The sequence below is a fragment of the Aulonocara sp. 'chitande type north' Nkhata Bay genome, linkage group LG22 (genome assembly GCF_057382095.1).
Source record: "Aulonocara sp. 'chitande type north' Nkhata Bay isolate Kocher_YH1m ecotype deep benthic linkage group LG22, A_spYH_male_GT1.1, whole genome shotgun sequence".
NCBI classification, from domain to species: Eukaryota; Metazoa; Chordata; class Actinopteri; order Cichliformes; family Cichlidae; genus Aulonocara; species Aulonocara sp. 'chitande type north' Nkhata Bay.
The window spans coordinates 8,713,161-8,729,750 of NC_141364.1; the positions used below are offsets into that span (position 1 = coordinate 8,713,161).

The 16,590-nt window shown below is 43.9% G+C and overlaps 1 protein-coding gene across 1 annotated transcript; it reads left to right on the forward strand.

Annotated features, from left to right (window-relative positions):
- Positions 1-2,900: 2,900 nt before the first annotated feature.
- On the forward strand, positions 2,901-16,263 carry LOC147303448 (CD209 antigen-like protein C). The gene is made up of 7 exons (XM_086279275.1): positions 2,901-2,937; positions 3,074-3,148; positions 3,849-3,980; positions 4,202-4,279; positions 15,512-15,663; positions 15,746-15,870; positions 15,954-16,263. Exons 2-7 carry the CDS (start codon positions 3,118-3,120, stop codon positions 16,129-16,131), a joined length of 696 nt encoding a protein of 231 aa, XP_086135401.1. The 5' UTR covers positions 2,901-2,937; positions 3,074-3,117; the 3' UTR covers positions 16,132-16,263.
- Positions 16,264-16,590: the final 327 nt, after the last annotated feature.

Genomic DNA, 16,590 nt, shown 5'->3' on the forward strand with positions numbered 1-16,590 from the left:
TATATAAAGTCGACCTTAATCTTACAGAGAATGTGATGATTTTGTGGATAATTAAAGTCAGTCATATATCCACTGTGATATTATTCTGTTATCATATGTTACCTTATATATGTAATCAAAATAGTTGAATTATGTTAACTGCTGTAGGTCATATATTATCCTTTAGTTTAGATGGTGTGCTGTGTATGTAGTTTAGTCCTCATTATACTTTTGGGTTAAAAGAACATAATCATTTTCGTAGGTCATTAGATAAGTGTGCATCACTCTGTATCCTTGATCTGCTGTGAATGTGTTACACTGTTTGTGGACATGTCATACTGCTGAATCATGAAGAGAATGTTGTGTGCAGAGGACCTTGTGCAGATAATAGAAGAAACAGACCACATTCCAGACCCCCACCTTTCAGAAGAGCAGAAAGACAGGGAGCCGAGGTCATAACTTAGGCGCAGTAAGAGAGAAAGAATGTGAAGGTTTAGGCTTTTACGACCAGGTGGGGGCCACTAGAGAGTATAAAAAGCTGGGTAACCCGTCACCATTTTGAGACTTGCTGTGACCCTCTGCAGGCAGGTCTCCCCATCATGATGGTTCTAATGCTCATAAGTGTTGAATTGTATGGAAATAAATGATTGTTGATTGAGCATTTATACACCGAGTATTGTCCTTCCTTCAGCCCAAAGATTAAAAGAATTGGGAGATTACAACACCACAAACACAACAAGCTGAAAGTCAGTGATGCTGCTCAGTTTGCAGTCCTGAATATCACGGCACAAGCAGGATTCACTGCACTGTTAATGTTAGCTATGTTATATTGCTGCCTCTGTTTGGTGGTGTCGAGCCAAACGGACTTTAATGTGTGTTTGAACGAGCTGGCGGTTCACTCGTTAAGCTGAAAGAAAGATGCTTTAATCACAGGAGTCACACATGTGTCCACTGTACCATCTGGGAACTCTGTTTGTTTAGCACTCATAATAACACAAACACTAAATCCTCCTTCTCTGGTGCTGTTGTGTAGCAGTGTGTACACCTGAGACTGTCACCTGTCTGTCTGTCCTGCACTTTCTCTCCTTTTCTTTCTCTCTGATTGTAGAATAAATGTATGAAAATGTATTTATAAGTTACACTTGTGTTTGAATCTTGCAGCTTATCACACATTTGATTTCCATGTGTGACGACTGTGAAGCCCAACTATCATGTTTTACAGTCCTGTGGTCTCAGCCTCAGATACTCAACTAATCAAAGTGATGTCATGACAAAAATCAATGACCAAAAAACATTTTTCTCCTTCATTTCAGTCAAACAACGCTGTATGAAACATTTCTCGCGGTTAGTATCATGGTTGCTAGGTAACCTGAACAGCGCGACGAAGGCTAGACCGTCCCATTTCACAAGCCTCTCACTTCTGCACTTCTCATACTTATAGTACGCATCGTACGTAGTACGCATAGTGCGCGTACTTCAAGCGTGCAGACCCTGAATTTGGACAGCCTTGACACGATCTGTTTTGTTTGGATCCCAGCACAAAAAAGTCTAACAGTGTCATCTTCCTAAAGCTTTTCTGTTCAGACATTCCTGGAGACAAAATTGAGAAACCTAATGAATCTGATAACAAGTTCTGAATTGGACTGAAAGATGGTAGAGCAGGATTCTTGAACTTCAGGCCGCGAGGGCCGGTGTCCTACAGGTTTTAATAGATCAGTGCTTCCATGCATTTTAGATTATTCAGTACATTTTCTCAATTAAATAGAGCCACTAATCTGCTCTTTAAGAAATGCTAAATGGCCTGTATTTGTATAGCGCTTTTACTAGTCCCTAAGGACCCCAAAGTGCTTTACACGGTCAGTCATCCACCCATTCACACACTGGTGACAGCAAGCTACATTGTAGCCACAGCCACACTGACAGAGGCGAGGCTGCCGGACACTGGCGCCACCTGGCCCTCTGACCACCACCAGTAGGCAACGGGTGAAGTGTCTTGCCCAAGGACACAACAACCGAGACTGTCAGAGCCTGGGCTCGAACCGGCAACCTTCCAATTACAAGACGAACTGCCAACTCTTGAGCCACGATCGCCTGTTTTAGATATCACCCTGGGTCAACACACCTGAATCAAATGATTAGTTCATTACCAGGTTTCTGGAGAACTTCAAGACTTATTGAGGAGGTAATTTAGCCGTTTAAATCAGCTGTGATGGATCAAGGACACATCTAAAACCTGCAGGACATCGGCCCTCGAGGCCTGGAGTTCGAGACCTCTGCCATAGAGGGCAGATGGTTGTGTGTGGATGGCGGAGCAGCAACTGGACACCAACAATTTAAATGGAACAAATAGTGAATATACTGGACTATGAACAGCTCATGGCCAGAAGTGTTGGTTTAAATCATCCTTCACAGAACTATTTGTGAAAAACCAGCAGTAACTGGACAACTTAAATCTATGTGCCTGAAACTGAGTTCAGCCTGTAAAATATGAACAACATTTGCTTAACAAAGTACATATGGCTGCTGTGTGTGCTAAACGCAAACGCACACACATTACATTATCACAGCAACATCTCTTTGCGAAATATGTTCGCATGGCTATGTTTAGATATGTTTTCTCAAATTTAAGATCAATGTTTGTGTTGTTTTTCATCTAACAGCTCATCCAATCAACAGTTCTTTTTTTTCTGCCTCGACCTGCTCACTTCTTATTTGAAACACTTGTGTTGTTTTTTAATAGCAATCTGAGAGAACTCAGATGTTTTGTATGTGAGAAGGCAGCACACTAGACCACCGGGCACACATCTCAACAACAAATCAACAACTTTGCCTTAGTTAATAACAGCAGTTACAAGACGATCGATGATGCTTCCTCCAACCGCTTTAGTTTAGGGAAGTTGTTGTTTTTAAAAGCTGTGAAACATGAAGTTGTCATCTAGTACTTATTACAAGCCTACGGTAAGGTGTAAGGAAAGAATTAGAATGAGGACCAGTGATTATCTACATCTATATTAAATGCATAGTAATAGAATAAATAACAAAAAGAGTTTATCTGAGTAATTTATCAATATTTTGTTCTGTTTTTGTGATTCAGAGACATTTGGACGAACACTGCAGTCAGGATTTTGAAACCTCAGCATGATGAGCCATCCACAGAGCTACATAGAAGGTAAGACCAGTAACCCCTTAAAATCGTATGAAATCATTGCCAGAAAGTTTATTTAACCATCTGACAAATTTGTTTAAAAAAATTCCATGTATGATTTTTAATTTGCATCATATTTGCTACACCTCGCTAGCCGTGACAGAATAAGGTTTGTATACTGAAATAGAACAACATTAACTGTACATAACCTAAAAATATTCCAAGCCCACGTTAATTCTTTACTCATCCACTCATTCTCTTATAAGGTGAGGGACAAGGGGCGCCAGTCATTCTTTAATCATATCAATTTATTTTAGTCCTTGCAGTTATCAAAAATGTAAAGATTCGAAGTAATTGTTCTCAGAGAGGATGAATCAAAATTTACAAATATGCAAGAAAGAAAAAGACGATAAACTGTTAAGTGTTTAAAAGGTGTGAAAAAGGAAGTAACCAAGACCAAATACAAAGAGGAACTGACCATAAGGACGTGTGACATGTAAACATGTTTTAACATGGATGATATTCACGTATGAGATGTTTCCTGTTGGAGGAAAGCATCTTAATCAACTTAACTGTTCTTGCATTGACAATCTACTATAATACAGTGTACTATTATAGTAGTACTATAGTATTATATTTTGAGAAAATTTTAAAAACTGTTATAACAGATGAATACACATTTTTCTGAAGGCTCACATCTGTTTCTCCTCTAAATGTTCATCAGGTGAAACGGACTCTTGGCATGCAAAATCAAGCACAGGGTCAAAGGTCAAGGCAGAGAGAGTGGCACTGCTGGTTCTCTGTCTTCTGCTCACAGCTGCTGTTCTCATTATTTATCGTCTCAGTGAGTTTGCGAGTGAGTTTTTTCTTTTTTAATTTTTTTTATTTTTACATTTTCTATGAATCAGGTGAGGTGCATATTGTACACTGGCCAAGCCATCATGTCACTTCAGTGTTTTAATAGACTTGCAGCAAATTAAAGATTATGTGTTTCTCTTTTTCAGGGCTTTTGTTCTTTTGTTTTTTGTAATCCTTGTTAATTTACAAAATCTTTGTTTCTCTTATTTTTTAACTCAGCGTTTGAAAACACGAAAACCAGAGAATCACTGAAAGAACTGGAAGAGCTCAGAATGAACTGTCAAAATGTTCTTACAGGTAAGTGTAACCCGTTCATGTGTTACGCCTGTTGTTCTTGCGTTGTGTTCTGGCGTGAAAGTAAGAGGCAGGAGACAGTACTGGGTCTTTGGCTCTTTACTGCACATCTGCAACACAGAAATGTGTTTGATCTGTGTGTGTCACGCGACTGCCAGTACACCTCTCCTCCGGCCATGCTGAAAGGAGCTGTGCCTGCAGCTTCATTAATACTACATTAATATAACGAATCAAATACAACAAATTGTTTTAAAACATTAACTTAAGCTCTCAAAAACAAAAAGCACAAAATAAATAATATGTCACTGAAAAAACATCAAAACAACTTATAAGAACAATAAATGAAAGACTGCATCTCCAAAACATAAGAACATCTCCATACCTGCAACACAGAAATATGTGTTTGATCTGTGTGTGTCACGCGACTGCCAGTACACCTCTCCTGACGAAGGAAAAAAGAGTGCATGCTGTTAAAAAAAAAAAGAGAGACTGCCGCGAGTACGCTCTCAAGCCGCTAGCGATCAGGCTAACTTAGCATGCTAGCATTTTAGCTGCGTTCTTGGCTAAAACTCATTATAAGTGTATATTAGTGAACTCCGCCCTCCACAAAACTTATCCCGAATGAGTCTCTTAATGACAAACAAAAACGCGGCGGTTCGGCTGTATTCACACTGCAGCTTGGGATCCGAACAAACTTTAATTAGCTGAGAGCAACGTGGCAGTGACTTACCTCCGGCCATGCTGAAAGGAGCTGTGACCGGGGCACACATGCACGCGCCTACGTCACCACGCAGCGCACACACGCACATGAACGCACACAGACTCAGATCACACAGGTAGGAGAGTGAGATGCAAAAATGACATGTTTAATCCAAAAAAAAGAAAGTGTTTTGGGTGAAATTCACAAGTATTTAACACATATGTTACATTCACCCCCCCTGAATTTCACCAAAATCACTACACATCTGAATGGTACTGCAGTACCAAGAGGCACAACGATGCTGAACTACCATCACCTCCGGAACAGGCAACCCAAGGATCTTATCCCATAGTTCAGTTAAAAAACTATCCGTAAATGGATTAAAAGAAGTTGGATAGGTTGATCAGGCCTCCAACCCTTTCAGAACACAAAGGTGCAGCCTACACCTCATCAAACGTGGTCCCATAAAGACGCCCAGGGTGGGTGTCATGATGCCTCAAGCAAGTACAACACATTCATAATATGCAATGGGATGACCAAAAAAAAACAGTCTATGTCAGAGGCCGAGCCTCCCGTGGCGGTAACAGGCCCCATGTAATAGGCTTCTGGACCATGTTTTCTATCAGCCTGTTGACTGACTTTACCACCCGACCTGCTCTGGTAACCACTCTGCCTCGAACATTGGCATGGCCAGGGTCATGTCTTGGCAAGTTGGATGGCTGCCCAGTATACGGCTGACCAGAGGTCTGATTGATGTCTGAGCCAGAAACAGGAACAGTCTGCGGAACAACAGCGTCCCCATGACAGGCACCTGGAACAGAATCTGTGTCAAATCAGAGGTAGCGGAACAGTCTACCGGAGTAGGAAGAGCAAAGTGCTGGGCCTGACCAGAAGGGCTTGCTGAAGTGTGCGTTGTGCAAGTCTGAGAGTCAGGTAGGGCATTGTCCACATCCGCACCATCACATGAACCATGCTGACGATCCGTGGACTGTGAGGCATGCTCTCCTGCCACAGAATCCACATCCACTCCATGGCTCAAATCCGAAAGGACCCACAAGGAAGTCCTTGCTGCGGTAGACTCTGTCTCTAGACTGCCAGGGTCCTCCAGATCCCCACAAGCACTGAGATCCCCCTCACTGGAGAAAACATCTAGGGACTGACTTCCCAACGAATCCTGGACAGGAAGGAAACTCACGTCCAACAGAAGGTTTCTGTGTACAATCTTACTCTGGCCTGAAGAGTCACTGATCCTGTAAATGTGGGTCCTGGGATGCCTCTCCACAACAGTGTAAACCTGAGGCTCCCATTTGTCTGCAAGTTTCTTCTTGCCCCGCTCGCCTTTATTGGCAAGCAGGACGCGATCCCCAACGTTCAGAGACACACCTTTGATTTTCTTATTGTATTGACGAGCCTGATGCTCCTGCTCATTGCTGGTGTGCTCCCGGGCGATCTTGGCAGCCTCAGACAAGTATGACAGAAGAAGCTTGGAGTAGCCGTTAAAGTCCACCACAATGGGATCATGCGAAACAGACTTGAACATAACGTCGACCGGTAGTCGTGGGACACGGCCGAACATCAAGTAGAATGGGGCATATCCAGTAGTCTCGTGAACAGTTGCATTATAAGCAAAGGTCAATGTCTGAATCTGCTGCGGCCATTCCTGTTTGGCTCTGAGAGGGAGAGCTCGCAGCATGTTGCCAAGTGTGCGGTTGAACCGCTCCGTGCCCCCATTGCCCATAGGGTGATAAGCCGTAGTGTGAGACTTGGCAACGCCCGAAATCTGCAGAAGCTCAGAAAATAATTCACTTTCAAAGCTGGGACCTTGGTCTGAGTGAATACGCTCAGGGAAACCATATACACAAAAAACACAGTCCCATAACTTTCTGGCAACCTGCTTGGCAGTCTGATTCTTGCACGGGAAAGCAAAGGCCATTTTCGTGAAGTGGTCAGTCGCCACAAGCACATCAACAGAGCGCTTCTTTTTGTCCTCTGCTGACCAAAAGTCAATGCAGATGAGCTCCATGGGAGCAGAGGTCTTAATGCTCTCTAATGGGGCTCGTGCTGCAGGCTCTGGAGTCTTGGCAAGTATGCACCTTCCACAGCACCGAACATGCTCCTTCACATCCCTCTCCATATTGGGCCAGAAAAAACGTTGCCTTGCTAGGTGGAGGGTGCGAACTTGACCCTGGTGCCCTGCCAAATCGTGGACACCTTTCAAGGCCTGCACCCATAAATTCAATGGCAACACCAACTGGAGTCTCTTTGTTTTGCTCACAGGGTCTCTCGTCTCCCTGTAGAGAATGCCATCCCGAACCTTGAGCCTCTCCCAGTGCTTCAATAGGGCCAGTGCCCTGGAATCCATATCATGTCTCTCACGCCTGGAAGGGCGCCTCCTGCGGGCTACGAGTGGCAGGACAGCGGAGATGATGGGATCTTGAAGTTGGTGGTCCTCCAGCTCATGTAAGGTAAGTGATGGCAGTACATCATTGCCAACTGGTTGCAACTGCTGAACAAGGTAGAGAAGGGAGGCAGCTCTATTCTCCGCAGCGGTTTCCCAGTAATCATGGTGAACCAAGGTAGCCGTGACTTCCGACGAACTGTAGGAATCTTCTGAGGTCAGAGCTGGAACAGGTTGTTGGGCAACCTGAAGATTTTGGACACCAAACCTGAAAGCGTCCTGCACCTCATGAGCCGCCGCACCATCTGCATTCCGCACCAAGTGCTCGTAGGGCTCCTGAAGCAAGCGCCCACCAATAGAATAGGTGAAGGGGTCACGACTGAGTGCATCTGCTACAACATTCTTTCGACCTGGGATGTACCTCAAATCAAAGTTGTAGGATGACAGCTTGGCCACCCACCTTTGTTCATAAGCGTCCAGCTTGGGCTTGGTCAATATATGAACGAGCGGGTTGTTGTCAGTCCACACTGTGAACTTGTGCCCCTTCAACCAGTGGCTGAACTTTTCAGAGATGCTCCACTTCAGGGCCATGAACTCAAGGTGATGGGCTGGGTATCTCTGCTGTGACCTGCTTAGCGCTTTGCTCGCGAAAGCAATAGGGCGTGCCTTATCCCCGTCGATAGGCAATTGTGATAAAACCGCTCCCAGTCCATCCAGAGAAGCATCCACAGACAAAATGAACGGTCGTGAAAAGTCAGGATGAGCCAACACGGCACAGTTAAGGAGGTCGTCCTTCAGCTTATGAAAGGCCTTGTCACATGCAGGGCTCCAATCTGCAGCAGTCAACTTCCTGAACATGCCAGCACCCCTCCCAGCGTGACTAGTCCGTCCCTTCCTCTTCTGGCCAGCCGTCAGAGCAAACAGAGGCTTGGCAATGGCTGAGCAACCAGGAATGAAGCACTGATAGAAAAAGACCATTCCTAAAAAAGACTTAATCCTTTTCACAGAAGGAGTGCAACCATCCTTCTCCATTAGAGCCTCCTTTGGCATCTTGGAAATCACTTCCACCGTAGCTGGGTCCACAGCCACTCCGGTCTGGTCGATGACATGACCAAGAAACCTGACTGACTTCCGCAGCAGATGACACTTCTTTGGACTCAACTTGAGATTGTTGTCTCTCAACCTTTGAAAAACAGCTCGGAGCCGGCACAGGGCTTCCTCTTCAGTGGGAGCAAAGACCAGGAGGTCATCCAAGTAGCAGAGCAGACTGGTGAAGTTGAGGTCACCAAAGATGTTCAGCATCATGCGCATAAATGAAGCTGGGCTATTGCAGAGCCCTTGTGGCATCCGGTTGTATTCGTACAGGCCAACAGGCGTTGTGAAAGCGGTGTACTTCTTATCCTCCTCACACATTGGAATGTTGTAAAACCCAGAGGTTAAGTCCATCGTGCTGAAGAAGGCATTGCCCCCAAGCGCGGCAAGGCAATCCGCTTGGTGAGGGAGTGGGTGCGCATCCTTAAGAGTCAGCGCATTCAACCACCTGAAGTCCGTACAAATCCGCAATCCACCATCCTTTTTCCAGACCATGACGAGGGGGGATGCATACTCGCTGATGGATTTGCGAATAATCCCTTTCTCCTCCATGTCAGTGAGTACCTGCCTTAGTTGTTGGTAATGAGCAGGGGGTACTCTTCTGTAAGGCATACGGAATGGGCGTTCATCAGTCAGGTGGATCCAATGTACAAAGCGTTTAGCTTCGCCACAGTCAAGCGGGTGTCTAGAGAAGATGTCCTCATACTGCTCAATTAGCTCAACAAGCTCTCTCTTTGAATGTAAGCTGGCATGGCATGAGTCAATGTCAAGATCACCCAAACCTAGGGAGCACAACCTGTCATTCAAGTCGGCCTCAGTAGCAGCTGGCCCACTGACTGGTACCTGGGCCATACTCGCCATCTTGCAGGAGTCCTGCTGGAAATCAAGGTCCTCCACCGCAAGGCAAGATGAAACGACAGCAACCCTCGAGTTGCGTTTCAAGGTTAGTGGTTTTGAGGAGAGATTGGTCATCTTCAATGGCACCCACCGATCACCCCACATGGATGTGATCACCCGGCCAACAAGAACGTCTCTCGGCCCAGACCCAGAGGTGCAAGGTTCCACGATGATCGTGCTGCCTGGAGAGACTGGCACATTGCTGGGCAGCCTGCCCCATACCAGATGCTCACACCGTGGGAGTAGTGTCACAGCACGAGGCAGTTTCACAGTGCCAATTTTGTCAGGAACCTCCTCACCCCTCCATCTGGTGGTGCACGACATCATGTCCAAGAAGTGCTCATAGTCAAGAAGCGAGTGCTTGCTTCCCACAGACACAAGCTTCCAATAGTCATCAGAATGTTTCATAACTCGCATCAGGTACTTGAGAACATTGGAGCCAATGATGAGCTCATCACGCTGGCCCGACACTACCAAAACTGGTACAATGCATTTCACACCGTGGACAGTAAGTGTCAAGTCATAAACGCACTTTGGGTGGGTCTGCTTCCCACCACAGCCAACCAGCACAATACGTTCGGCCGACTGCGGTCCACTCACAAGAGCCCCAGCCTCTCTAAGTGACTTCTCGGCCTCTTCACTCATAGTGCAAGCCATAGACCCGGAATCCATCATGCCCCTCAAGTTAACCTTGTCATTCACTGCAACTTGGGTGTAGAACAATTCACTAAATGTAGGCACTACTTCTGGTCCCTGAACCACGACACGGTATCCCTCTGGCATTGTTGAACAGGTGTTGACATAAAGAAATTCGAGATCCGATTCATCATGATTGAGGGTATTAGGTTCATCCCCCACACTGCCCCTCTCCAAATGTGGGTGATTCAGTTTTCCGAAGGCCAACCCTGCCTCGCGACAGCCCCGGCCTCCCGTCCCTCACGACGACTGTGACAGTCCTTTTTCCAATGACCAGGAGCAAAGCATGCAAGACAGAGATTCTCTCTCCTGCAGTGCATGTGAGTGGAATGACCAGTGTTGCCACAGACCTGACAACTCTTCTTAAGAAAGGGCCCGCGGGTAAAACGCTGCGAAGGTGCAGATGCAGGGGCTGCAGTCTGCACATTCTGACATGCAATCACGCGATCCAAGAGGCTGATCAGAGTGCGCATGCCAGTCACATCAAAAGCTTGGGTGTTAGTCGAACCAAGCTCGCAACCAACTGACTGCTGACTAGATTGAGTGGTCACAGTGTATGTTGGTGACTGTTGGAACTGAGGAGTAGGCGTAGGCACCGGACAAGAAGACACTGATGTCCCAGAAGGACAGGTTGTCGAAACATCAGCTAGAACAGGAGTGAAGCAAGCTGCTGTGGGTGAAAGCTGACAAGCGAGGTTTGAGGCTGGTGCTGTAGGCTGAGACTGCAAGGCGACACTGGTCTGCACAGGCTGTGATGCCATCGCTTCTTGAGGCACAATAGAGCAGTTGTGGCTAACCTCTCTCCTCTGTGAGGTGTGGAAACTGCCCTGACTGCGTGCCCTGAGTTCACGCTGGAAGCTATCAATGCGTTCTTGAACCTCAGTGGTTGTCCACTCCTCAGCTGCTTTGATGCTGAGCCTGTTCAAGAGGATGGGGTCAGGGCAATACTTGATGAACATCATTGAGACCTCACGCCCTGGATCCTCAACATTACGCCCCTGCCTACGCAAGCACTCATCAGCAACGTCAATAGCATTGTTTAGCCTTATCCAATATTCCATCACTCCCTCATGTTGTAATGGTTTGGTGTTATAGAAGTCAGCCATAGGCATAGAAGAGTAAGTCAATACACTAAAGTGCTGTTTCAGAATGTCAAATATCAATTCAGGAACCTGGACATGGTCAAGTGAGGGGTTGTGACGTAGGGTGACCCTCACTACATCCTTAGCCTTCCCCATCAACCTAGCCAATATGTCACGTGATCGCTGATCTGTTGGTGTGTTGCGTTTTACAAAGTACATTTCCATCATTTCAACCCATTCATGAATGGAAAATTTATCACTGCCATCACCCCTGAAAACTGGTGGCTCCTTGACGTCTGATTGCAAGACAAGTTTCACCCCAGACAAATTTAGCTCAGGGGGTCCCTGCTCAGCCTTAGAGCTTTCAGTAGGCATACTGGTCCCCTTATCACCTTGCAGCTGGGCTACAATGGACTGACCAATCTGATTGGCCAAATCTGAGATGAGTGTACTCAACTCAGCACTGCCAGCTGTCTGCGGGGTCTGAATGTCACAGGGGGGAACCTGGAGACGAGTGGAACAAAACTTGGGAGCAAATGACACACCAACTTTAGGTGTCTGAACCCCATCCCCAAGAAACCACCCTCGCCCCAAACCAACATTAGAGGAAACCTCCCCATCAGGAACACCAGTAGCCTCTGAACCAGATGCTGACTCCATAATGATGAATAAAGCACAATCACAAGAAACAAGATTCCAAATAGTGCAACTGTACAAAAGCAAACACAGTATTCTTAACTAACACTTAATGTTATTCAGGATGAGAATTGAGCAGATTGTCCAAGCTCATTCAAAAAGTCCCACACAAGTTAGGAAAAGCAACCAACTTGGAACGAGGGCAATTGCGAAGAGCTCCCCACGGTGATCGAGATGACGTCGATGCTTGATGAATCCAAAGGGTCACGGCACCAATGTAACCCGTTCATGTGTTACGCCTGTTGTTCTTGCGTTGTGTTCTGGCGTGAAAGTAAGAGGCAGGAGACAGTACTGGGTCTTTGGCTCTTTACTGCACATCTGCAACACAGAAATGTGTTTGATCTGTGTGTCACGCGACTGCCAGTACACCTCTCCTCCGGCCATGCTGAAAGGAGCTGTGCCTGCAGCTTCATTAATACAGGGCTCTAGACTAACTTTTTGCCATGGTTGCACTGGTGCGCCTAAAAATAAAATTTAGGCGCACCAGCACAAAATTTAGGCGTACAAGCACAAAAGTTAGGCGTACCCAAATCTTTTAACTGCATTACTTAACACCGAAGTAAATGCAGTGCATCATATTGTCAGCTTGGCTGTATCTTAGCCAGGGAAACTGGTCAAGCCACTCGATTCGAAATTTATACATTTTCTCACTTTTACTTTCAGTAAAAGTGAGAAAATGGGAGTCGATCGTATGTGGCTCATTTTCTGATGCCGTCTCCGGATCAGTGTTTGACAAAAACAGAGAGGTTGATGGCTCTGTGTAGGGCTGAACGATTATGGAAAATAATCTAATTGCGATTTTTTGCCCCAATATTGCGATTGCGATGCGATTATTTTTTAAGGTCTTTGTCTTCTGTATTATTAAACAAAGACAAGCAATACATCATATAGTATGGCCAATACTATATTACATTAATTTTAAACTGTTCTTTCCTGGAAGACAGACCTCTGTTATGATGACATGAGGTGATGCATGAATTGATGACTGACATTTTTATTTAACTTCTTCAATCACAACAGTATATTTGAACATACACAATAGTTTATTTTTAGCTTACAAACATCTGAGCATAAAGTGCTGACAAGGAACCCTGGTGTAAACATTAAAATGAAAGTCAGTACAATGTGCAGATTGCAGAAATATACATAAAAAAAATCAGTGGCTTTACCACACTCAGTTTTTCGACATCTGTGAACTACTAGACAGTCATTCAATTAAAAAATAATATTAAATAAATAAAACTAATAAATAAAAAATACACACATCTTACTGATCTCTGCAGTCAGTAACATTACACATAAAGTGCAAACATAATAGCAATTGTATAAACACACACACAAACACGCCTTTAAAGTTTAAAGGCGTGAAATTGGACGGTCTAGTTCTGATTAGCGTCACCGCTGTCTCGGTGGAGTTTAATAAACTCGGCCGTCTGCTTCTTGCTATCTAAAATATAACCAGACACTGGTGTAAATTCTCGACTGTCTCATACTTCTGTTTAATAAGTTTTCTGTTTGACGTTTAGTCAGCTGTGTGAAAACCAAGGAGGAACCCACCCGGGGGATTAATAAAGTTTTATTTTATCTAATCTAATAACTTTAATCTCAGCCAAACCGATTTACTCACGAACAAACAAAACACTGAAAAAAGCCCAACAATAACATTTTTAGGTTGTCTAAGTGACTTATATATTACGTTTAACCCGAGCAGCGAAACTCCGCGGTGATCTGAAAATGATGTGCCGGGAGTTGTGCCGTTCTCGGCCGCATCAGTAATCCTCGAGCTCCCGGCTAGCTGTCGAGCTGGTGGGTAGCAGACGCCTCTGAAAACGTCGAAGCACTTTTGCAAATATGGGATATCTTGATAAACCGAGCAGATATTTGATGTTTACACAACTACTTTCTCGCCTGAAAATATGTTAAAAGTTTATTTTGTGACCCAGAAAGATTAGTATGAGTAATTTTAAAACTTAGTAGCGGCCGCCATTGCTGGAAACTGGAGTTTGGCTGGGCCGCGCTATGAATTCTGGGATATGGTAGTAATTTGGACAGCCTTATAATCGCAGTATAATCGCAGCCTTTGCGGTTAGAAAATTGCACTTGATCATGTCGCGATATTATCGCAAATGCGATATATCGTTCAGCCCTAGCTCCGTGTCAGAGCGCTGGCTGAGAATTTTGGACTGATCAGGCCTTAACTTAACGAAAAAGTTATCAATTGTTCTTTTCATATTTTCTCAATACCAACTTCATACACTTCTGACCTGGGCTACTCACCCTTCTCTATCTGCCCGCACTTTCAAACGTAAACACAAGTAGGTCTGCAGGAATATCTGGACCACGGCCAATCACAGAGGTCCCCGCCTCTGAGTATCTCTGATTGGTTTAGAACACGACATGGGCATAATGTGTGTCTGTTGTTGAACACACGGAGACTTTCAGGGTTGCTGAAACTTTTTTTCCGAGAAAATACTTGGTTACATCGGTGCAACCAAGTATTTTTTATTAGTCGCACCATGGAGAAATTTGGTCGCATTTGCAACCAAATTGGTCGCACTCTAGAGCCCTGTAATACTACATTAATATAACGAATCAAATACAACAAATTGTTTTAAAACATTAACTTAAGCTCTCAAAAACAAAAAGCACAAAATAAATAATGTGTCACTGAAAAAACATCAAAACAACTTATAAGAACAATAAATGAAAGACTGCATCTCCAAAACATAAGAACATCTCCATACCTGCAACACAGAAATATGTGTTTGATCTGTGTGTGTCACGCGACTGCCAGTACACCTCTCCTGACGAAGGAAAAAAGAGTGCATGCTGTTAAAAAAAAAAAAAGAGAGACTGCCGCGAGTACGCTCTCAAGCCGCTAGCGATCAGGCTAACTTAGCATGCTAGCATTTTAGCTGCGTTCTCGGCTAAAACTCATTATAAGTGTATATTAGTGAACTCCGCCCTCCACAAAACTTATCCCGAATGAGTCTCTTAATGACAAACAAAAACGCGGCGGTTCGGCTGTATTCACACTGCAGCTTGGGATCCGAACAAACTTTAATTAGCTGAGAGCAACGTGACAGTGACTTACCTCCGGCCATGCTGAAAGGAGCTGTGACCGGGGCACACATGCACGCGCCTACGTCACCACGCAGCGCACACACGCACATGAACGCACACAGACTCAGATCACACAGGTAGGAGAGTGAGATGCAAAAATGACATATTTAATCCAAAAAAAAGAAAGTGTTTTGGGTGAAATTCACAAGTATTTAACACATATGTTACATAAGCAAATAAAGATGATATGCTGTGATATTTGGCTATGCTTGGATTGTTCTGCTGGCACATAGCTGAGTATGAGCCAAGCTTGCCTAGTTTTTTTTTTTTTTTACCTGATACAAAGAATGTATATTTTTTTTACATTCAAGCATCAGAAAAAAACTAGTCCTGATTAAATTAAAGTTAATTATTAGTTATCCTTTAGAGAGAGTCTCTGTTAGATCTCTGTATAATCATGCAGGACGGTGCACCCTACCTTTCCGAAATCCCAAATGATAAATACATTTGGATGAATTTGGTCTTTGACCCATTTGCATCCTTATAGATATATATGAACAGTGATTTTTTTTTGCCATGTGACTGAAATTGTTGCTGTAATCTCTTCGAAGATGGCTCATTTTATAAATGTGAAGAAGGCTGGGAGAAACATGGAGGAAAGTGCTATTACTTCTGCAACAGTCAATCATCCTGGAAACAGAGCAGAGATAAGTGTAGAGCTAAAGGAGGAGACCTGGTTAAGATAGACAGCAGGGAGGAGCAGGTATGAAACACTAGTCATGTTTCCACATGTTTCAGCACAGAACTGTCAGATAAGGTAATTTTCTTCATCTTTTTGTGATCAGGCATTCCTGGAGAGAAGAGTGAGAGAACTAATGAAAGAAGCTGAGGACAAGTTCTGGATCGGACTGACAGACTCAGCAGTAGAGGGCAGATGGTTGTGGGTGGACGGATCACTGCTGGATGAAAGGTTTGATTGTTGTGAAGAAAAAAAATTCCATTTCCAGAATTAATATTCCCAGTTTTTACTTCTTTCTGTTCTTCATCTTTTAGTTTGAAGTTTTGGGCTGGCAAAGAGCCAAACAACGTGACAGAGGGAGATCCTGATGGAGAGGACTGTGTGAGAATGGGAGAAGAATTTGAAAATAAAGATCTGAAGTGTTGGTTTGATCAGTCCTGCTCAAAGCCTCAAAGAAGTATTTGTGAGAAAGCAGGAGTAACTGCAACTTAAATGCATATCTTTCTGAAATACAGTTCACCATGTTGAACACCAGAGTGGAGTGATGCAATTTTTTAAAAGAATTGTTGCAAACAGACAAACAGACAAAAAAAGAGTATGATTAAATAAATGAAAGTAAAAAAATTTGTATCTGGTATCTTCCTTACTGCTCTCATTATTTTTGTACAACGAATGTGTGAGCTCCTGTGAAATTTTCAATATTTTTTTCAATTATAAATTGTCCCAATTTTTACAACTTTTAAGCAATAAAAAAAAAATCCACCACATTTTGGATTTCACTGAATATATAAATATGCAAAATAGCTATTGAAGGAATTATTAATTATTATAACATTTAAAGCAGAATGGAAGAAATGTTAAGTGTTAAAATGGAGTAAGTAACAGATATCATTGAAAAAGAAGTGGAATTGACCATTACAGTGTACATTACAGTTTTTTTAACCATTTCAA

Coding starts and splice junctions, on each gene's coding strand:
- LOC147303448 (XM_086279275.1), top strand. CDS start 3,118: ATGATGAGCCATCCACAGAGCTACATAGAAG. Junction 4,280..15,511: donor CTGTCAAAATGTTCTTACAG/GTAAGTGTAACC, acceptor ATCTCTTCGAAG/ATGGCTCATTTTATAAATGT. Junction 15,871..15,953: donor GGATCACTGCTGGATGAAAG/GTTTGATTGTTG, acceptor TTCATCTTTTAG/TTTGAAGTTTTGGGCTGGCA.